This window comes from Marmota flaviventris, chromosome 2 (genome assembly GCF_047511675.1).
Source record: "Marmota flaviventris isolate mMarFla1 chromosome 2, mMarFla1.hap1, whole genome shotgun sequence".
Classification (NCBI taxonomy): Eukaryota; Metazoa; Chordata; class Mammalia; order Rodentia; family Sciuridae; genus Marmota; species Marmota flaviventris.
The window spans coordinates 99,772,677-99,796,234 of NC_092499.1; the positions used below are offsets into that span (position 1 = coordinate 99,772,677).

A 23,558-nucleotide genomic window follows, 5' to 3' on the forward strand; every position below is an offset into this window, starting at 1 on the left:
AAACAAAGGTCTTATAAGATTAATATCACGGATATAGTAATATGTATTTTTAAATTTTAAATTTGTGTTAAATAAAGGTAACATTTACATACAGAAAGATATGAAATGGAGGGTCTCCCCTTGTTGTTTTCTCAACTTTATTATCTCTTTTAAGACATGTACATGAATGGGCTCATTCTACGTACTCCTTGCCTTTTTTTCTTCTTAATAATTCTTTTATTTATGGCCACTAGGTTGTTATTGTTTTTTGTTATTATAATAACTGCCACAGTTTTCTTCTTATATGTATATACCTTGGATACTTTCACAAGTATATTCATAGATTGAAATCTAAGCAGTAAAAAGATACATGTATTTATGATTCTGAGAATTGTTGTCAAATTTCATCTTAAGTATGTTGTATTAATTCTTATCCTTATTGTACAGATACAGTATTCATTTAGCAATATCAAATGAAAGGTATCAGGTCTAACTTACCCATGTGATGGGTAAAAAGCAGGTTACCATCTTTGCTTTTCTTTGCATTTTATTTTAATTTCAAGTGAGGCTGAGCACTTTTTTATTACATACCTTCTTAATGTTGTAGGAAATCTGGAGGCTTACATGGATCAACCTATGATAAGGTGTAACTTATTGCATATAAACTAAAGAAAGATTAAGTGAAAGTATAGGTTATTTGCCTAAGATGACTCAGATAGTAGTAAAGCTGGGAATCCACTATTTTTTCTAACATGGTGCATCATCAGATATTAAGACTAAACTCCTTATATCAAAGAAGACATTTGGCATTTGTTTTTTAGGGATTTGCTAGCTTCACTTAGTATAATCTGCTCTAATGCCATCCATTTCCCTGCAAATTCTATGATTTTGTCATTTTTTAATGCAGAGTAATACTCCATTGTGTATAAATGCCACATTATTTTATCCATTCGTCTATTGAAGGGCATCTAGGTTGGTTCCACAGTCTTGCTATTGTGAATTGTGCTGCTATGAACATCGATGTAGCAGTGTCCCTGTAGCATGCTCTTTTTAGGTCTTTAGGGAATAGACCGAGAAGGGGAATAGCTGGGTCAAATGGTGGTTCCATTCCCAGCTTTCCAAGAAATCTCCATACTGCTTTCCAAATTGGCTGTACCAATTTGCAGTCCCAGCAGCAATGTACAAGTGTATCCTTTTCCCCACATCCTCGCCAACACTTGTTGTTGTTTGACTTCATAATGGCTGCCAATCTTACTGGAGTGAGATGGTATCTTAGGGTGGTTTTGATTTGCATTTCTCTGACTGCTAGAGATGGTGAGCATTTTTTCATGTACTTGTTGATTGATTGCATGTCCTCCTCTGAGAAGTGTCTGTTCAGGTCCTTGGCCCATTTGTTGATTGGGTTATTTGTTATCTTATTGTCTAATTTTTTGAGTTCTTTGTATACTCTGGATATTAGGGCTCTATCTGAAGTGTGAGGAGTAAAGATTTGTTCCCAGGGTGTAGGCTCCCTATTTACCTCTCTTATTGTTTCTTTTGCTGAGAAAAAACTTTTTAGTTTGAGTAAGTCCCATTTGTTGATTCTAGTTATTAACTCTTGTGCTATGGGTGTCCTATTGAGGAATTTGGAGCCCGACCCCACAGTATGTAGATCGTAGCCAACTTTTTCTTCTATCAGACGCCGTGTCTCTGATTTGATATCAAGCTCCTTGAATGACTTCTTTGATATAAGGAGAGTAACTAAGAACAGAGTAGGGACGAAGAGCAGGAGAAGAAGATTAACATTAAACAGGGATGAGAGGTGAGAGGGAAAGGGAGAGAGAAGGGAAATTGCATGGAAATGGAAGGAGACCCTCAGGGTTATACAAAATTACATACAAGAGGAAGTGAGGGGAAAGGGAAAAATAATACAAGGGGGAGAAATGAATGACAGTAGAGGGGGTAGAGAGAAAAGAGGGGAGGGGAGGGGAGGGGAGGGGAGGGGGGATAGTAGAGGATAGGAAAGGCAGCAGAATACAACAGACACTAGTATGGCAATATGTAAACCAATGGATGTGTAACTGATGTGATTCTACAATCTGTATACGGGGTAAAAATGGGAGTTCATAACCCACTTGAATCAAAGTGTGAAATATGATATATCAAGAACTATGTAATGTTTTGAACAACCAACAATAAAAATTAAAAAAAAAAAAAGACTAAACTCCATCTTATCACCTATGTCCATAATAAAGAATGACTAGTCAATTTTTAACTTATGGCTATTTAGAGCTAAGCTATGAAACCAACCTAGGTGCCCTTCAACAAATGGACGGATAAAGAAAATGTGGTATACATACACAATGAAATATTACTCAGTTATAAAAAGGAATGACTTTATGACTTTTGCCAGTATATGGATGAATCTGGAGACGATCATGCTAAGTGATGTAAGCCAGTTCCCAAAACCCAAGATCAAATGTTCTCTTTGATATTCAGATGCTAACACACAACCAGGGCGGGGGAGAGAAGAATAAAACTTCAGTGGATTAGACAAAGGGGAATGAGGAAAGGGAGGGAAGAAGGGAATAGGAAAGACAGTAGAATGAATCAGACATAACTTTCCTATGTTCATATATGAGTACACCACCAGTGAAATTCCACATCATGTATAACCACAAGAATGGGATCCTAATTAGAATAATTTTTACTCCATGTATGTATAGTTTGTCAAAATATACACTCTACTATCATGAATATCTACAAAGAACAAAAAAGACTAAAATCACAAATAGATTATCCTTTTCTTTAACATATTTCATTTTTAATGTATTTTATTGAATTCCAACTAAAAGACAACTTATCATAGTTGCCTTAAACAACAAATGTCATCATCAAGAGTGTGGTCTCAAGCTGTAGGTATTACCAGTGACAATTGTTTCCCTAAATAATAACTCCACCTAGATCACTGCTCATATTCTCATCCTTCTGGATATTATATAAATGACTTGACATTTCCCAGCTGGTTTCCTAATGATAAGGAGAGCTTACCTCCTACATTTGAGAAAATTCCTTTAACATACTTGGATTAAGCCTTATATATAGCAATTCCTTAATAAAAGATAAATAATAGTGATGATGACAAAAAAATTATGGCTACTTAGAACTATTATTCAAAATATATTTTGTGCAATTTCTTGTATTTATTTAAATACATTCTGTCTCCAACAGAGTTCTAAATATAAGAAAATTGATTTAAAAAAGCAACAAAAATTGGTAGCAATATTATCTACCAATTTTCTACATAACCTATAATCAGCTGAAAATAAAAGTTTCATTTATAACTAGAATCCTTGGGGTCTAGTGTCCCTTTAGAATGAAGACTCTCACTTGTTGCCACAATGGCATTTCATGTTACTAATAAATGTCTGCTTGAACCTACTTGCCTCCTGATCTTGATGCATCTATTTGACAGTCTAAATTCCCCCCAAAAATCATACTCGCCTTGCATTCCTCATCCAGCAAATCTAGAACGCCCAGTTTAGATTCTATAAGATTAATACAAGGCTGATTATCATAAAAATCTATGAGTGTCCATGGAATTTGTTCTTTCATGTATTCCTCTTGTTCCAATTTGAAAACGTGCTGAAATGAAAAAGAAAAATGCAGTCATTTTTGGATTGTTATCATAAAGAATGTAGTAAAAAAACCAACAATGTTTCAATAAAATACTAAGAGGATACCAAGAAAACTGGAGATAGTTTGTGGCTACTAGCAACAGTAATCTCATGGGAGAAGCACCATTTATACACAGAGAAAGTAAATTAAAACCACAGAAAGCAAAACCTCAGCTATATCAGATCCTTAGTGAAGAAGCAGATCTAGGCATGTAAATGTTTTAAGTAGCTGATAAATGTAAGCAGTCTTTGTGATTTTTTATTATGTATATTTCTAAAACTGCACTTTCTACTTTTGGCTCCTTAAGCAATTATATAGGGCTGCTAACGACACAGGACACAGGAATCTCTAAGCTGGCATTGAACACCTATGCAGAGTGAATGCCCTCTAGACTACTGAACAGTACGGGGCAATGCTTTGAGCACAACAAAATAATTTCTTAAGGGATTGTGGTGCTGAAGTACAACATGCCTCAAAATTAGATTAACGTATTGTTTTTTGTGTGTGTGTCTGCCTTGATTATTCTCCTCTTTCAGGGAATAAGTGGCTCACTTTTCTAAATTCTTTATCCAATACTGCAAGCAGCTACACAAGTACTACCAATCCATTGCTATTTCTGCTAAAAATCTTCAGCGACAACCCACACCATTGCTTCTGATCTCTGTTCATTCGTTTAATCAAAAATATATATTGACTACATACTATGTGTCAGTCACAGCATATAGTCAACAACACAGACAACAACAGGAGACTGGTGGGAGATGAACACAGAAATCAAATAATCACAAGGAATAATATTAAAAAGGAAAATAATATAAACTATGAGGGCAAGAATCCTCATCTAGTTTGGTTACAGGATGATCAGGGTAGGTTTCCCTAAAGAAAGGCTTGTGCTCTGAGCTTTGAAGGTGCAGAGGAGCAGAGCTGCCCTAGATGGGAAGGGCAATCTGCCACAGTTTGTGCCAGGATGTGCTCTAACCGTGCAGCTGATACACAACTTTCTGTTTCTATGGATGCTAATGACCATTATCTGTTCTTCCAAGTTTCTGCTGTTATTTACTTGTCTCTTTTATCTTCTTTGGTTCTCTCACACATCTTGCTATTTTTCTAGGAAGATTATCTTTTTGTGGCTATGACCACATAACACATATTTTCTAAGATACCAAGTCCTACGAAACAGGTGACACAGAGATTTCTAATATATAGTTCCATGCATCTGGAACTTTCCCATTTTATTTTACTTTTATTGGAATGTCCTTTGCACTTTAAGCAGCTATAAGAAGCCTTAGTTAAAACAAAACATAAAAAGGTCATCCATAGAGTATTTGTCATGCTAATTAGCAATTTTATTCTGTTCTTTTGATTAATCAGAAAATAAATAAGGCATCATATATTAGCAGTGTCCTGATAGCACTAATATCTTCCAAAACAATGAACTTTTTACGTTTTTCATTAGTTTATATGTAGTCTTCATGCTGACATCAGAAGCACTGCTCTAAGCTTTAAATAGAGATTATTTCTCATACAAATTTTTATATATATTCTAGAAAACTCCATAAAGCCGAGGGGCTCAAATATTTGGGGTGCTCAATTATCAAGGAATGTGGGCATGAGGTTCAATACGTCAAGAGATCCTTGTCAATATAGGAATGCTTCTAAGCACTAAATATGCCCACAACATTTCTTTCTTTCTTTTCTTTTTCTTTTTTTTTTTAATTAGGGACTAAACCACTAAGCCACATCCCCAGTCCTTTTTAGTATTTTATTTAGAGAGAGGGTCTTACTGAGTTGCTTAGGCCTCACTAAATTGCTGAGGCTGGCTTTGAACTTGAGATCCTTCTGCCTCAGCCTCCTAAGCCCCTGGGATTATAGGCCTGTGCCACTCCACCTGGCTCCCACAGTATTTCTTATGCCAACTGCCCACATCCATGGCCTCAGCTCAGGGAGCAGCCTATGCAGCTAAGTCCTTTACTGTGAAACCCCATGTTTCTGGTCACAGCTCACTAAACCAAGTATGGGTACATGAGGGCACTTTATTGCTAGACATCTCAGATGAAAAAAAAATGATTGGGGCTAATTGGTTCACTTTCTCAGGTATCTGAATTACAAAACAAAGAAACAATTAGGCAATTAGCAGTGGTAGCAGAAGCTGAAAGAATCCAAGATGAGTGGGAGGTGAGCAAGTTAAGATGTGAAGAGCATTCCAACCACTGCTATCTCTATAGGAAGTCTGAAGTAAATGGAAAAGAAGAAATGTTGAGGTGGAGATAATATATACAAACTAGAAGAGAGAATAAGCCATCTCATAGTAAGAGGGAGTGGAGCAATTATGCATAGAAAAATTAAGATATAACATAATGGGGAGGTGTGAGGGAAAAGCGAGAGGAATAAGTGGTGAATAGAGACAGAAAGCAGGCAAAAATTTTTAATTCTTTTAGCTATTTATTCTGATGTTTACTTACATATTTCTAAAGAATATACGTATCAGTTGCTTTCTGATTTATCAATTTGAAACTGTTAACTTTCTGATGAAGCTAAGTTCATATACATCACCCTCTCTGCTGCTCCTTTGTTATCTTCCCAATATTACTATTTTTGGATTCTCTTTTTTTAGTCAATTTTGTAACTTAAAATAATTTGCTTAAACTTGGACCACAGACCACTCATACCACTTTACGTCTCTTTTCATAAGATGAAGCAACCTTTCCTATCCTTTAGCTCTCTTTTCTTCTATCAACCAATTCCTATGGGTGGTCCACCCCTTTCTTTTCCTTCTCCCCCCTCCTTTTTTTTTTGCTTGATTGTGTATGTGTGTGTGTACTGGTGTGTGTGTGTGTGTGTGTACGCGTGCTGGGGATTGAACTCACACATGCTAAATACATACTCTCCCACTGAGCCATATTTCCCAGTACTCAGTGGCTCATTCTTAACATTCTCTTTCATCAATACTAATAACTACCCCTAATTTTGTACTTTGAACTGTGCTTGACATGTGAGGAGCAGTTTATGTATCCCAACTCATTTAACCCATAAAACCATATGTGGGGGGAACTATTTTCATCTCCATCTTACAGATGAGGAAGCTAAGGTCCAGGGAGGTCCCAATGTCTCCTGGATAATAAAGACAGAATGGGATTCCAACCCAAGCAGTTCACCTCTGAGGCCTCTGCCCTTCACAATTATATAATCTGCTGCTCCTCATTTTTAAGTACCTTCAGATCTCCCACCACTGTGGGATATTTGATATTACTTCTTCACAAGAGTCACTCTTAAAATATTCCCATTGCCATTGTCTCAGTGAGAATGGCTTAGACTGTTGAAAAAAGAATACATGAAATTCTCATGTTTAGTTTTGACACCTTGCTAATATAGAAAGTAAGAGTTAAGGCTGTCATAACACCACATACAATTAATTTCAGAAAGACAAAATGAAAGATATCCCTAGGTTCAAAGCTTTATATTTCCTATGTTGGTAATACCACTCCTGCTTCTCTCACTCAATTTATTTGCCCCAAACTCTCATCATTCTCAGACAATGGATGACTTCCAAATATTTTTCTAAATGTAGCATCATTTTTTAATCATTAGTTCTAGCTGTTTAGTTGTTCTAAAACTCATATCATACTTAAAATTCAGGACTTCATCTCAGGGGCCAGACTTTAAACAAAGACCAGGAATTAAAGAGATAATTTATAGCAGAATTATTATTCAAAGAAGAACATTCTTACCATGTTGAATTGCTGCTGTAGTTTTTCATTTGCATAATTTATACAAAACTGCTCAAAACTATTTATCTCAAATGTTTCGAATCTGTAATACCAAAAATAAAATAGGAAAGGGAGAAAAGGAATAGTTTTAAAATATTCAAAATGTACTCATTAGGAAGAAAGAAATAGGAAGTACTCTAACACTGTGCAACTTTCTTCACACAGCAATTAAGATAAATGTTTATAAGTCAGAAATATGGAAAATGTGCCCAACAGATGAGTACCTGCTATGAGGCAGAGAATTTTATTTAGAGTTCCCAGCATGAAAAGGTGTTCAAAACTATGAGTTTTTGAGGCTCATTCATCTCCTGAGAGGAACAACAGAATTATAATAAGTCATTGCTCCTATCAATTTATAGACTCAGAGTGTTACACATACATAGAAGGGAACCTTATAAGTTCTTCTGAAAAACTGAACCAGAGAATGAAAAATCAAGTATAAAATAAGCACACTGTATAAAATGGGTTTACACGGACGGTTAAGGAAGGTATCCACAGAAAACAAATTAGCAAGTGAAATTAGATTTTTAAATATTCAGTGATAATTTCTCACATGAGAGTCTGAAAAACAATTTATTCCACCCATTACCTTATTAAATTAGCTCTAGAGCCAAGCTAAATTTTTGTTGTTGTTTTAGTTAAATTTTAATCACAGCATATCACCATCATAAAGGTACTCCTGACTTGCCATAGGTAGGGTTTTCCTCTCCTCACCAGTATGAGATAAAATTAAATTCCCATTCAGAGTGACTAAATACTCTCCACAAATAAATGCTCTCTGGCAGACCAATAAGCCAAAATACTCACCCATAAATGTCCAGCACGCCAATAAAAGAGTGCTGCTTAACAGCAGAATGCAGAGCCTGATTGACATGATCTACAATCCAGTTAAAGAGCTTGGCATATATGTGCTTGGCTAAAGCATCACGGGCATTTGTGGCCTGCAGCTTGGAGATGGGCTTGATGTATGTCTCTGTGGCAGTAGCCAGCTTCCGATGGCAAAGCCAATGACACATCTCCTCATAATCCACACCCATGAGATCACAGAAGATGCTGAGAGGTTCATGCTTGGGCTGCCAAAAGAGAATGGGTTACTTCCTATGACCAGACCAATCAAATAAGAATTTCCTGAAAAATATTAACAAAAAAAATCAAGTAAAACTCAGCAATGTCTTTGATGTAATAAACATCAAGATCATTCACACCTGATCTGTGATAATAATCACAATCATTATTCAAACTGGCATCTGGGTGACATAATATCTGTTAGGGCTCATTGAAAAAAATTACCTCTTCTTTGATTTTTTTATAGAGCTCTCTGTATTTGTCTTAGGGCACACTACATTTATTTAGTCAATCAGAAAATCAGTCATCTAGTCAATAAATATTTACTAAATGGCCACTGTACTCCATTAAACAAAAATAGACATGGTTCATTTCCTCCTAGAACTTATAGTCACTGGGGGAAATAAATGATTGCTCCCTAAATACTACAAAGAAAAAGGACACTACACTGAGTCCACACAAGAGGAGTGTGCTGTATTTAGGGAGACAAGAGACAGTTGCCTTGAAAAATGGAATTGAGATTTGAAGGAATTTGGAAGGTGCTTCTGGGTTAAAGAGTGAAGGAAGAATTTTTTAAGCAGAAGAAACGGCTAAAAAAAAAAGAAAAAGGTTCTGGGTAGGAGGGAAACAACTAATATGAAAATTGAAGGTGGGTGAGAGTGTGTAAGATGGGAAGAGAAAGGCAGAGGCTATGCCATGGATAGTCTGTATTCCCAGAGAAATGGGAAGATGCTGAAGGGTTTTAGGCAGAAAATTTGATGCTACTGGAGTAACGTTTTAGATGAGAATCACTTTAACAACTTACGTATTCTTGTATCACCTAGAATTTCTTCTGTAGTTTTGAATGAGTAGGTTTTTTGATAAATATTTGCTTAATTTAATCATATTAGTGCCTTATATTTTTCAACATTTTACCCACATATCAATTGAATCTGATAACATTCCTGGGGGATAGGCAGGGTGAACACTGTTGTCTCTAAATGAAAAACAAGAATCATGATCAAGTTGGCTTTATCCCAGAGATGTAAGGATGGTTTAACATACAGAAATCAACAAATATAATTTATCACATAAACAGAACTAAGGACAAAAACTACCTAGTCATCTCAATAGATGCAGAGAAGGCCTTTGACAAAATTCAACACCCATTCATGATAAAAACACTGAAGAAACTAGGGATGGAAGGAACTGCCTCAGTATCGTAAGGGCTATATACAAAAAAAAAACCAAAGCCAATCTCATAGTAATTGGGGAACCACTGAAAGCATTTATTTTAAAATCTGGAACAAGACAAGGAAGTCCATTCTTACCACTCCTATTTAATATAATGCTAGAAATTTTAGCCAGAGCAATTAGGCAAGAGAAGAAAGTAAAAGGAATAAAAATAGGAAAGAAAGAAGTCAAATTATCATTGTTGGCAAATGATATGATCTTACACTTAGAGGATCCAAAAAAACTCCAGCAGAAGACTACTAAACCTAATAAACAAATCTGGCAAAATAGCAGGTTACAAAAATCAACATATAAAAATCAATAGCTTTCTTATATATCAACAATGAATAAGCCAAGGAAGAAAAAAGGAAAACAATCCCATTCACAATAGCCTCAACACAACAACAACAACTTAGGAATAAATCTAACAAGGAGGTAAAAGACCTCAATAATGAAAACTGTAGAAAGAAATTAAAGAAGGAGGAAAGACCTCCCATGCTCACAAATAGACAGAATTAACACTGTTAAAATGGCCATACTACTAAAAACAAAATACAGATTCAATGCAATCTCCATAAAAATACCAGTGACATTTTTCACAGAACTAGAAAAAAAGACTCCTAAAATTCCTTTGGAAGAATAAATGATCCAGAATAGCTAAATCAATTCTAAGCCAGAAAAGCAACACTGGAGGCTTCAAAATACCTAACTCAAATTATACTTCATGATGTAGTACATGCATAAGCAGCACAATTCACAATGGCCAAACTATGGAACTAGCCTAGATGTTCAAAAGATGAATGAATAAAGAAAACGTGGTATATATACACAATGGAGTTTTATTCAGCCATAAAGAAAAATGAAATTATGTCATTTGCAGGAAAATGGATGGAACTTGAGATCATTACGTTAAGTGAAATAATCCAAACTTAGAAGGTCAATGGTTGTATATTTTCTCTCATTTGTGGAAGCTACAGAGGAAAAAAGGAAAAGAATGGGTGGGGGTGGGGGATCTCATGAAAATCAAAGGGAGGTCAGTAAAGGACAGGGAAAAGGGGAAAGGAAAGGGGAAGTGCTGGGGATTGATATTGGCCAAATTATATTGTTATATTGAAAGCATGTACAAATATGTAACAACAACAAATCCCATCATATGTACAACTATAATGCACCAAAAAAATGTGGAAAGGAAAATGAGGAAATGAGGTCCAAGAGAACAAACAGTTTGTCAATAATCACATGGCTAATTTATGTCAGAGCTGGCACTAAAACCTGGGTCTTCTGACACCCTCTTCCCTGGGTCGTTCTCATTTAAGTGGTCTTCCTCTTTTCAATACCTTCCTCCCAAGTAACACTTTAGATACAAATCAGCACCTCACTCAACTCCCTTAAATAAAAAGCAGCTTAGAATTAACACACACACACACACACACACACACACACAGAATTTTTGAGCCATAAGAAATGACATACTGATACATGCCATAACATGGATGGACTTTGAAAGAATACACATTATATGATTCAGTTTCTAATATGACTAGAATAAGCAAGTCTATACAGGCAGAAAGTAGACTCAATGGTTACGTAGGGCTAGAAAAATAGAGGAACAGAGAAGCATCAGGTAAAGGGTATAGATTTTCTTTTTGAAATAATGAAAATATTTAAATTGACTATGGTGATGGCTAAAAACATCCATAAATACAATAAAAACTTTAATTATACATTTAAAGCCATTTAAATGGGTATAATTCACATTATACTACAACAAAACTGCCTTTGAAGAAAGTTTAATGATATTTCCTTAGAAATCAGAGATTAAATTAGAATCTTCATTTTGTCTTTTAAAAAACTGCCATAAAGGGGCTGGGGTTGTGGATCAGCAGTAGAGCACTCGCCTAGCATATGCGAGGGCCTGGGTTAAATCCTCAACACCACATAAAAATAAATAAAATAAAGGTATTGCATCCAACTATAACTTAAAAAATAAATTTTAAAAAGCTGCCATAAAGGCTGGGCATGGTAGCACACACCCATAATACCAGTGACTCAGAAGGCTCAGGTAGGAGGGTGGCAAGTTCATGGTCAGTCTTAGCAACTTAGCAAGACCTGTCTCAAAATAAAAAATAAAAGGGGCAGAGGATAGAGCTCAATGATAGAAACTTCCTGGGTTCAATCTGCAGTACCCCAAAATAATAAAAATAAAAATAAAAAAGACCTGTCAGTAGGAGAAGAGCCTGTGTTTATGTATGGGGCAGGGGGAAGTGGTACCATGCACCTCAATTAGGATCCATGGCTTAGGGAAATTATAAATTATACATAAAGGAAATTGTGTAGATCAAATTTCTCATAAACAAAGCTCACTACCATTTAACTCATGGCCCTATGACTAATAAATCATTTATAGTATAGTGTTTCTCTTCAAATCATGAAGTGTTGATTTTATGTTTCATATATCTAATTGTAGTACAAAACTACTACATTTACAAAAGGCAGGGAATAGATTCTTTCTTATAGGAATAGGGAATCTGTTTTTACATGAGGAGCTACTGATCCAAAGAAAAAAGGCAACCAAGAAAGAGTGCGGTCCCATTTACAAGGACTTCAACTCCTAGGGGCTAAACACAAGCAAGAGAGACCTTTATAAAACATTGATACTTGAGCTGAGATAAAGGAAAGCAGTGGAAAGAAGGGTGATGCTAAGAGATGCTGCCAGAGCTATATGTTAGCAGTAGGAGCTGCCCAGAAAGAACAGTTATCCTACACCCCAGAGAGAATCTGAGCAAAGGCAGGAGAGAAAGGTAGCTGAGTTAGTAAATTTCTGGGCTGGAGTGTGATAAGTGATGAGAGGTAAACTGAATAGGAAGTCAAAGGTTGATCATAAAAGGGCTTTCAATGTTATGCCAAGTACAGCACATCTCCTTATCTGCAGACTCCTAATGGAAAATAAATACCATATATACTTCTTCCTTAAAATATACAAATATATGATAAAGTTTAATTTATAAATTAGGCACAATAAGAAATTAACAACAACTAATAATAGAACAATTGTAAATAGAACCATTATAACACTATTGTATAATAAAAGTTATGTGAGTATACTATCTCTCTCCCTCTCAAAATATCAGATCATATTGTACTTACCCTTCTTACAATGATGATGAGAGATGATAAAATGCCTATGTGAGATGAAGTAAGAAGAATGACATAGGCATTGTGACTTATCATTAGGCTCCTACTATGTAAGGGTTACTTGGCCATAAGCACGGTGATACTTCAACAGCACTGTGATAACTGAGATGACTACTAAGTGACTAATGGGTGGCAGCATATACAGCATGGATATACTGGACAAGGAGAGGATTCATGTCCCAGGTGGAATGAAGCAGAACAGCATGAAATTTCATCATACTACTCAGAATGGTGCACAATTTAAACTATATGATTGTTTATGTCTGGAATTTTACATTTAATATTCAGGCCAAAGTTGACCACAAGTAACTGAAACCACCAAAAACAAAACTATAGATAATGGAGAACTACTGTAAAGTATCTACCTTATTCCTGAAGACAATGGGAAATCCTGAAGGATTTAAGCAAGGGCATGATATATTCCCTTATAGCTCTAAATTCACCCAAGTTTATGATCTTATGGGGTCATTTATATTACAGTAACTAATTTCATCTGTGTATCACTGTTATCTATCCTAGATATCTACATTGAGAGACGGAGAGAGAGACACACAGATAGATATGGGGAGAAGTTAGAATTCATACTTTTTTTTTTTAACTCCTGGGAATTGAACCCTGGGCCTTGCACATACTAAGCATGAGCTCTCCCACTGAGCCATGCCCAAAGCCTGAGAATTTATACATTTCAGAAGATGTACATATACCACATTCTATATGATTAAAAAGGAAGCCAGGTGCGGTGGCACATGCCTGTAATCCCAACAGCTTGGGAGGCTGAGGCAGGAGGATCACACACAAATGCAAAGGCAGCCTCAGCAACAGCGAGGCTTTAAGCAACTCAGTGAGACCCTGTCTCTAAATATAACACAAAATAGGGCTGGGGATGTGGCTCAGTGGTTGATGGCCCCTAAATTCATCCCTGCCACCAAAAAAAAAAAAAAAGACTAAAAGGGATAAGTCAGTTTCTTTCCCACCCCACACCCTATCCCAGCCAAGTTTCTTTCCTTAGCACTGTTCAATAATTTTTAAACCATATTACATCTCCAAAGCTAAAGACACAAAGTTAAATAGGCCAAATGAAACTACATGTAGTATTTCTCCCTCGGTTATAGAAATCAGACACGTATCCAAGACCATTCATTCTCTCTCTCTCTTAAACACACACACACACACACACACACACACACACACACACACAATAAATAAATAAATAAAAATTTAAAAATAATAATAATAATCACATAATCACTGCACCAAGAATTGAAACCCATGTTCTTTATTCTCAGTTCAAGCTTTATATTTTTGATAATACATCTTTTTGATAATTATCTCTCTGATAATGTCAGAGAGACTTAAATTATATTGCTTCTACAAAAAAAATCAACAAAACTAAAACACAATTCAACTTCTACCACACCAATTTCATTCTGTACTTACAGGTATTGTGCAGCTGTCTGAATCTCGAGAAGTAAATGCAACATTGCCTAAGTGAAGGATGCCAGCAAGTATTCGAAAAATTCCCATTTGATAAGATTCACTAATTCCTTAAATAGAGTAAATGAGTAAGTGATTAATTTCAGAATAGCAACAAAACATTATAGCAGATAATTTTAAATCTATTGTTAATTCTTGAATATTGACAGATGTTATACACATTATAGTGAGTCACAGCTAACAATCATTCATCTTCGTTGACATTAAAACATTAAGCAGTTGCTGGGAGCCATTAGCCAAGTAGGTATGACAATTTCCTTGCCAGCGTACCCCATGTTGCAGTGACATTGAATGTAGGTGACCTTGCTCAAGGACCAAGGCGGATTAGGGCGTTCCCGGTTTAGGTTCCAGGTTTAAGGTTTAAGATTATTCCTGCTGGGAATAGGGCGTATCCTGCTGCCTGAGTTCCCCTTGAGTTCTCACGGGATTCAGAGGTTTTTTTGAGAGATAGAAGCCCAGTGGAGGTGATTTGGGCAGAGAACGTGGATTTCCCCAGAACGTGTTGGTAGACGGCTGGTGTGAGTTCGGGAATAAAGAGTTGCTGTTTGAATCTACAAGCTGTGTGGTGGCTCGTGATTGTGTGCCCAGCCAGACTGCGGCATTTGTGCCCAGCCAGACTGTGGCAAGCAGTTAGCATTATGGGCGATAATGTGGATATACACATGGGCAGGTAACTTCACCCTTCTATGCTTTCATTTTCTCATTTGAGATATGGGAATAAAAGTGAATTCTTCAAAGGGTGTTTTTAACATTGAATGAGGTAACGCACACAGCATACCCAATGTGACACGTGGTAAGTACTACACAAATGATCATATCATTGTCACATATTGGATTTAAGTATTTTATTAATATTACTGCCATTTCTATTAATCTTTATTTCAAGTGCAAGTTGTAGCACAATAATAAGGCTGTTTTAAATCAATGATTTAATTACTTCTTTTAACTAAAGGCCAAGTATAAATCAGAGAGACCCCAAGATCAGAGATGTTCAGACAGGTGTTATTCCCTGGTCTGAAGAGTTAATGTCCAAATACAGCATTGGAGAAGGAGCTGAAGTATAAAGCAGGATGAAAAAACTAGACAACTTTTGGCTTTTATCAGATTTGGCTGTTTTTCTGTAAGTAAAAAATTTTCAGAATATTAAACATAATTAAGTTATAGTAAGATTATTTCCAAATATGCAATCATACACAGTAATTGAGAATTGACCTTATAATGAATGTTTATGTTATGTCCAACATTATGGCTTTTTCAAATTCATAATTTTCAAATTCAAATTCACTAATAGATCTGTTAAAAAGCAGATTCTGATTCAGCAAGTTTAAGAAAAGGAATGAGATTTCATACTTCCAGCAAGCTCTATAGTAGTTCTAGACCATATTGTGATTAGAAATGCTTTTAAATTAACTCATTCAAAGGTACTTCTCAATGTTTAAGTTATTTATATTCTGCAGTTTTTTGGTTTGTTTGATTGTTTGTTTTGGTACTAGAGATTGAACCCAGGGGTGCTTAACCACTGAGCAATACCCCCAGCCCCCCCCCCCTTTTTTTTTTTTGTACCAGGGGTTGAACTCAGGGGCACTCAACCACTGAGTTACATCCCCAGCCCTATTTAGAGACAATGTCTCACTGAGTTGCTTAGCGCCTCACCATTGCTGAGGCTGACTTTGAACTTGTGATCCTCCTGTTTTGAGCCACTGGGATTACAGGCAGATACCACCATGCTCGGGCCCCCAGACCTTTTTAAAATTTTATTTAAAGAAAGGGTCTCATTAAGTTGCTTAGGGTTGAGGCTGGCTTTGAACTCATGATCTTCCTGCCTTAGCCTCCAGAGCTACTGGGATTACAGGCATGCGCCACCATGCCCAGTTTCTGCTTTAAAAAAACTTTTTTTTTTTTTTAGTTGTTGATGGACCTTTATTTAATTTATTTATTTAGATGTGGTGCTGAGAATCAAACCCAGTGCCTCACACATGCCAGGTAAGCACTGAGCCACAACTCCAGGCCCTGCAATGTTTCTTTTTAAAAGAAAAATAATTCACCTTTAAAAGGTATAGACTATGGTTCTAAAAATTAATTTATTCACATATATAGCTAACATTCGTTAACATCTTAGCAGTTTCAAAAACACTGGACCAAATCACATTTAATATAATGTTCTGTTATCATGCCAATATAGTCATTTTTCCAAGATACAAAATACCCCCCAAACAAAAAACAAAAACATAATGAAAATCCGTAGAAAATTCAAGCTTGTAGAGAAACCCATCTTATTAGCTATAGGTTCTAGATTTTTGTAAAAATTTTCACAGAAAATTAGTTAGTGTTACCTTGCCTGATGTCTCAAATATGTTTTTAAAAACAACTTTATGGAGGGATAATTTTCAAACCACAAAACGTGTGCTGCTATAAGTGTGCAAAGCAGTGATTTTCAGTAAATTTACAAATTTGTGCAACCATTACCAAAATTTAATTTTAGAATAGTTCCATCACCCTAAAACCCTTGCTTAATTGTTGTCTGAATGTGTTCTATAAACTATATTAAGTCTACCAGCAATGCTCACTACTTAATACAAAACCAAAACAGTATTTCAAACAAAGCTTGCTTTAAGCAAAAAGCAATTGCTCACTGGGCAGGTGGCACATGCCTGAAATCCCAGCGCTCGGAGGCTGAGAAAGGAGGATCACAAGTTCAAAGCCAGCCTCAGCAATTTAGTGGGGCCCTAAGCAACTTAGAAAAACCCTGCCTCAAAATTAAAAATTAAAAATAGACTGAAATGAGGCTCAGTGACTGATCACTCCTGGGTTCAATCCCTGATGCCAAAAAAGATAAAAAAGGAAAAAAAAAAAAAGCTATTGCTTCTCAGATATAGTGGTTCATACCTGTAATCCCAGCAACTCAGGAAGCTGAGGCAGGAGGATTATAAATTCAAGGCCAGCCTCAGCAACTTAGTGAGTGAGACCCTGTCTCAAAATAAGAAGTAAAAAGGTCTGGGGATGTAGCTCAATACTAAAGCACCCCTAGGTTTAATCCTCATGGTGTGCGTGCACACACAAACACACAATAACAACAACCAAAAGAAAAAACAAAACACTATTGCTTGTAAGAGCTGAAGAATAAAATTACATTACCTAGTAGAGTGCAGGCCTGCCTGGTGTGTGCCATCTCCTTTGCATCATCCACTCCTTCAATCACTGGGCTACCTCCCTGTTTCGTGTAATGAAAGCTATTTGCATTTCCTGCAATGAAGGAAAATAGTTTTGCAGTCTGAGAAAGAGCTTTGACTTCTACCCTTATGATCACTCTGAATTGAAGGCAGTGTATAACATTTAAGTGTCCAGGTCTGGAGATTATATATATATGTGTGTATATATATTCCTTTTTGTTTTCAATCATATTTTAATTTAAAACTCAAAACTATGTTTATGACTTATTTATCTTAATTGTTGAAATGTATAGTAGTTTCCCAAAGGTTTAATTCCAATTTACATGCTATGACAATTTCCTCAAACACTTTACTTCCCTTATCAGAAACCCTATAGGCCTCCAACTAGTAAAATTTTTTTCTTTCATTCAAGATAAATTTCAAACGTACATAAAAGTAGAGAGACTATTATAATGAACCCCTACATACTCATCACTCATCTTAATAAGCATCACACCAAGGCCAATCCTGTTCTATTTATACAACTACTCACTTCTTCCGCACCCCATGGGTCATTCTGAAGCCAACTGCAGACTTCTAAAAATCATTTTTATCCATAAAAATTTCAGTATGAGATAAACTTCTTTTAACAAGTTAGTTTGGAAACTCAGGTATTAAACGAAAATAATACCAATATAATAAGTCTAGAGCCATATTCATACCTAATCGCAGCATTTTAAATTCAGGCAATTGTGCTGAGGCACAAAGCTGATAGAAGATATGATAGTTTCTCTCCTCTTCTGCCTTTAAAATAAGAAGAGTTTTCAATTATAACATTTGATCTAAAACTCAGAAAATTCTCATAAAATTCAATTTTAATATTTAATTTTCTCAATGAAATAAATTGTCCTTACCAAATTTCCTGATACTTATTTATGATTGTTAAACCTTATGGTTTTTAGTTATATGTAAGCTGGTCACAGTGGTACACACCTGTAGTCCCAGCTACTGGGGAGCTGAGGCACAGGATTGCTTGATATCAGGAGTTTGGGGTCAGCCTCAGAAACATAGTAAGATAGTCTCTTAAAAAAATAAAAGTAAATAAATAAAATAGATGGAATCTATATGTGTATATGTATATGTAGATGTATTATTCACACTCAATCGAAAATATCCAAGAGTAATGCCTTTTGAACTAGCAAACAGCTTGATAAATGGCTATAGTCATAAGAGATCAGTGCTTTTGAGGGAAGCTAAATCTTCTGTTTTTTCAGTACTCAATACTTTTTCTAAATATTTGTGATCTTCCCAACTCTTTGAAAAATAATAATCCCATCTTTGCCATATTTTAGAGAGGACCATCTTCTGCAGTTGCTTCTAAGAAATCCATAAACATGCTATATTATCCTCCATAACATTTTTATTTATATATTTTAAAACTGATAACTATTTTACAAAATAGAAAATAAATCATTTATAATTCTAAGGTCAATTTTTAATATTTTCTGAGAGTTTTTTAACATACATACCTAGAAATATAGTTGCAATAATACTATACATACAAAATTGAATACTAATATAATCCTAATACTACATTATCATATCCTTGAATTCTGCAATGCATTCTGTTAGAAAAAGATTAGTACTAATAAGGTCAAGGCTAGGTTTGATGCCCAAAGTAAACTGATACCTGGTTTAATAGAAAGTCTATTATTACAGGGACAGAAGACACTGAACAAAATACCAACATACCAATGATTATAAGTATAATTAGGCAAGAGATCAGGTTGTTCAGTGTACAAAAACTAGGAAAGCAGGTGGGTCTGCAGAAATGCTCTGATCATCTTTGTAAATGAGAGACAATATCAAATTTGGTTTTTCTGACTATGAGATTCATTTTCATAGATCCTTCTCAATATTCTATCCCCAGAGACTAGGAGAACAGCTAGAATGACTACACTGTCTCCAGACAAGACAATACAGATTAGGCCTTATAATTTTGTACTAGGCCTTGCTAGCCTTTGGCCAACATACTGACCAAGGATGTTTTTTTCCTATCCACATCACCTTTAATGATATATCAATCAAATCTTTACTATTTGGATTCAATCTTTTCTTAGATCTACCTATGTCTCATTCAAATTCATTCGTTCTTCAGGCTACTAAACTAGACAGTTTTCCCAAAAATCTGTAGAAGTATTTACATATGCAAGAAAATCACTGTGTGCATTTAGATATTAGAACAATGGTAAAGGGTGCCTTATTATATAAATTCAGTATTATATTTTAGTTAGTCATCAATGAGGCACAACCCTAAAGTCAAAGCCATTGTAGATGCAGGCTTCCCCAATGTGTGACTTTTGGTATGTCCCAGATAACTTTCTAAGCCATAACAGGCTTGGAAAATGGAAATTGTGGACCCTGATACCTGGCAGTGCCAGCAGTATTTGACTCTCTATGCAGTGGGCGTCCAATTAAAGGGGATACTGAAACTACAGATCTGATAACATAGGGATATAGTAGGTCACCAGGAGCTTGCTAATGATAAATATACATTCCTTTAGTATGCCTGTAAATATACATCTGCTAGTATTGCAAATGTATAGTATTTTGCCCTTTCAGATCAAAAGGACTAAGGGCATACATGTGAATACAAACTCTGCACAAATTCATCAACTTTATTTTTGATAATAGTTCACAACTGAGTTATAAAGATTTTTAATCCCTCACTTTTCTATCTAAACAATATAATATTCTAAGAAAAAATATAGTAAAAAGGACAAAGATAACTTTTTTCTTAGCTGAATTCAAGCTGTAACTCCTTGTAGACATAAGTCAATCTGTTCCTCATCAATTGGGAAAGAAGAGAGACAAGACTAAACTAATAGTGCCTCTTCGTAAGCAGACTTTTCAACAAACATCTGTAGAAAAAAGTCAAAACTATTAAATCTACATCAGCGCTCAAAGACTGTAAGTCTATGGGGTATTCTGCCCCTGCAGGCACCATTTTACATGCTTTAGTCCAAGCATAGTTTGCAGGAATACTATCACAATGTGTTCTTGAGAGTGTCTAGAAACAAAATTTATTCCACTCCAGCAAGCATGAGCTCTGCAATTATGTGGCAATCTAACATAAGTATACATACATATGTACATGCCCAGCTTACCTGGAACACCACTCTGGATTTCTCTAAAAGGTATGTTCTCATATTGGCACCAATGATTCTATATCTCTTATCAAAACCAATCTCTATATACTTCCCAAAGCGACTGCTATTATCATTCCTGGTTGTTTTAGCATTTCCAATAGACTAAGAAGCAAGGGAAAAAATTAAGATTTTTAGAAGTGCAATTCATGACATGACAATTACAACGTCTATTTAGGGATAGAAAAAAGAAAATTGAACATAAATATTTAAAAATGATTCTTTTAAGTACAGAACCAACTTTGCCCCTGCAGGTACAGATGAATGCTTTGCCCACTGCACAACAATACAAATACATACTAATCATTCTTATTTGTCTTGTTATTCTCACAAAAATGAATTTCAGAACAGTAAACCTGATCCCAGCAATTGGAGATTTTCATATTCCATACATTCATACATTCATTCCAGTGAAGAAAGAATGGGGTAGGGTTGGGAGTTACCAAAATACAAGCCTTATGAGTTAAGCATCAAGATTTTGATTACTTGAAAAATTTAGTTTAGTATAAATGAGATGGTTAAGCCAAATTAATATTTTCCTGGAAATGTTGCTCTTATGTTCAGGGTTTCTTTAGAAACTGGAAGTTTCTCTCATCTCATCCATCCTACAGCAACAAAGGTCCAGTTGGACTTCTTATTATCAGAGGATAAGTATTACCTATTCAATTTAAATGCCTCTTTCAGAAACCTGAGAAAGTAAAATTTGGCTTTGATTTTTTTTTTAAGTTTAACTTTTATTTATTTATTTTTATACTTTTTTTAAAATTTTTTTATTGTTGGTTGTTCAAAACATTACATAGTTCTTGATATATCATATTTCACACTTTGATTCAAGTGGGTTATGAACTGCCATTTTTACCCCGTATACAAATTGCAGAATCACATCAGTTACACATCCATTGATTTACATATTGACATACTAGTGTCTGTTGTATTCTGCTGCCTTTCCTATCCTCTACTATCCCCCCTCCCCTCCCCTCCCCTCTTCTCTCTCTACCCCCTCTACTGTCATTCAATTCTCCCCCTTGTATTATTTTCCCCTTTCCCCTCACTTCCTCTTGTATGAAATTTTGTATAACCCTGAGGGTCTCCTTCCATTTCCATGCAATTTCCCTTCTCTCTCCCTTGCCCTCCCACCTCTCATCCCAGTTTAATGTTAATCTTCTTCTCATGCTCTTCGTCCCTACTCTGTTCTTAGTTACACTCCTTATATCAAAGAAGACATTTGGCATTTGTTTTTTAGGGATTGGCTAGCTTCACTTAGCATCATCTGCTCTAATGCCATCCATTTCCCTACAAATTCTATGATTTTGTCATTTTTTAATGCAGAGTAATACTCCATTGTGTATAAATGCCACATTTTTTTAATTCATTCATCTATTGAAGGGCATCTAGGTTGGTTCCACAGTCTAGCTATTGTGAATTGTGCTGCTATAAACATCGATGTAGCAGTGTCCCTGTAGCATGCTCTTTTTAGGTCTTTAGGGAATAGACTGAGAAGGGGAATAGCTGGGTCAAATGGTGGTTCCATTCCCAGCTTTCCAAGAAATCTCCATACTGCTTTCCAAATTGGCTGCACCAATTTGCAGTCCCACCAGCAATGTACAAGTGTACCCTTTTCCCCACATCCTCGCCAGCACTTGTTGTTTGACTTCATAATGGCTGCCAATCTTACTGGAGTGAGATGGTATCTTAGGGTGGTTTTGATTTGCATTTCTCTGACTGCTAAGAGATGGTGAGCATTTTTTCATGTACTTGTTGATTAATTGTATGTCCCCCTCTGAGAAGTGTCTGTTCAGGTCCTTGGCCCATTTGTTGATTGGGTTATTTGTTATCTTATTGTCTAATTTTTTGAGTTCTTTGTATACTCTAGATATTAGGGCTCTATCTGAAGTGTGACGAGTAAATATTTGTTCCCAGGATGTAGGCTCCCTATTTACCTCTCTTATTGTTTCTTTTGCTGAGAAAAAACTTTTTAGTTTGAGTAAGTCGCATTTGTTGATTCTAGTTATTAACTTTTGTGCTATGGGTGTCCTATTGAGGAATTTGGAGCCTGACCCTACAGTATGTAGATTGTAGCCAACTTTTTCTTCTATCAGACGCCGTGTCTCTGATTTGATATCAAGCTCCTTGATCCATTTTGAATTAACTTTTGTGCATGGCGAGAGAAAGGGATTCAGTTTCATTTTGTTGCATATGGATTTCCAGTTTTCCCAGCACCATTTGTTGAAGATGCTATCCTTCCTCCATTGCATGCTTTTAGCCCCTTTATCAAAAACAAGATAGTTGTAGTTTTGTGGATTGGTTTCTGTGTCCTTTATTCTGTACCATTGGTCCACCCGTCTGTTTTGGTACCAGTACCATGCTGTTTTTGTTACTATTGCTCTGTAGTATAGTTTGAAGTCTGGTATCGCTATACCGCCTGATTCACACTTCCTGCTTAGCATTGTTTTTGCTATTCTGGGTCTTTTATTTTTCCATATGAATTTCATGATTGCATTCTCTATTTCTACAAGAAATGCCGTTGGGATTTTGATTGGGATTGCATTAAACCTATAGAGAACTTTTGGTAATATCGCCATTTTGATGATGTTAGTTCTGCCCATCCATGAGCAGGGTATATTTTTCCATCTTCTAAGATCTTCTTCTATTTCTCTCTTTAGGGTTCTGTAGTTTTCATTGTATAAGTCTTTCACCTCTTTTGTTAGGTTGATTCCCAAGTATTTTATTTTTTTTGAGGATATTGTGAATGGAGTGGTTGTTCTCATTTCCATTTCAGAGGATTTGTCGCTGATATACAGGAATGCCTTTGATTTATGCGTGTTGATTTTATA

At 35.7% G+C, this 23,558-nt stretch overlaps 1 protein-coding gene across 4 annotated transcripts in view; it reads right to left on the reverse strand.

Moving 5' to 3' along the window:
• Nucleotides 1–23,558, reverse strand: part of Myo5a (myosin VA) — a 203,258-nt gene that overhangs the window by 84,265 nt on the left and 95,435 nt on the right. For all 4 annotated transcript variants that reach the window (XM_071608272.1, XM_071608271.1, XM_071608270.1 and 1 more), the window contains exons 6-12: nucleotides 20,686–20,829; nucleotides 18,241–18,322; nucleotides 17,505–17,612; nucleotides 14,313–14,419; nucleotides 8,211–8,476; nucleotides 7,365–7,446; nucleotides 3,463–3,603 (exon numbers count right to left, since the gene is read on the reverse strand). In XM_071608272.1, the coding sequence (XP_071464373.1) occupies nucleotides 3,463–3,603; nucleotides 7,365–7,446; nucleotides 8,211–8,476; nucleotides 14,313–14,419; nucleotides 17,505–17,612; nucleotides 18,241–18,322; nucleotides 20,686–20,829 (930 nt within the window). The remainder of the gene's footprint in view (nucleotides 1–3,462; nucleotides 3,604–7,364; nucleotides 7,447–8,210; nucleotides 8,477–14,312; nucleotides 14,420–17,504; nucleotides 17,613–18,240; nucleotides 18,323–20,685; nucleotides 20,830–23,558) is intronic.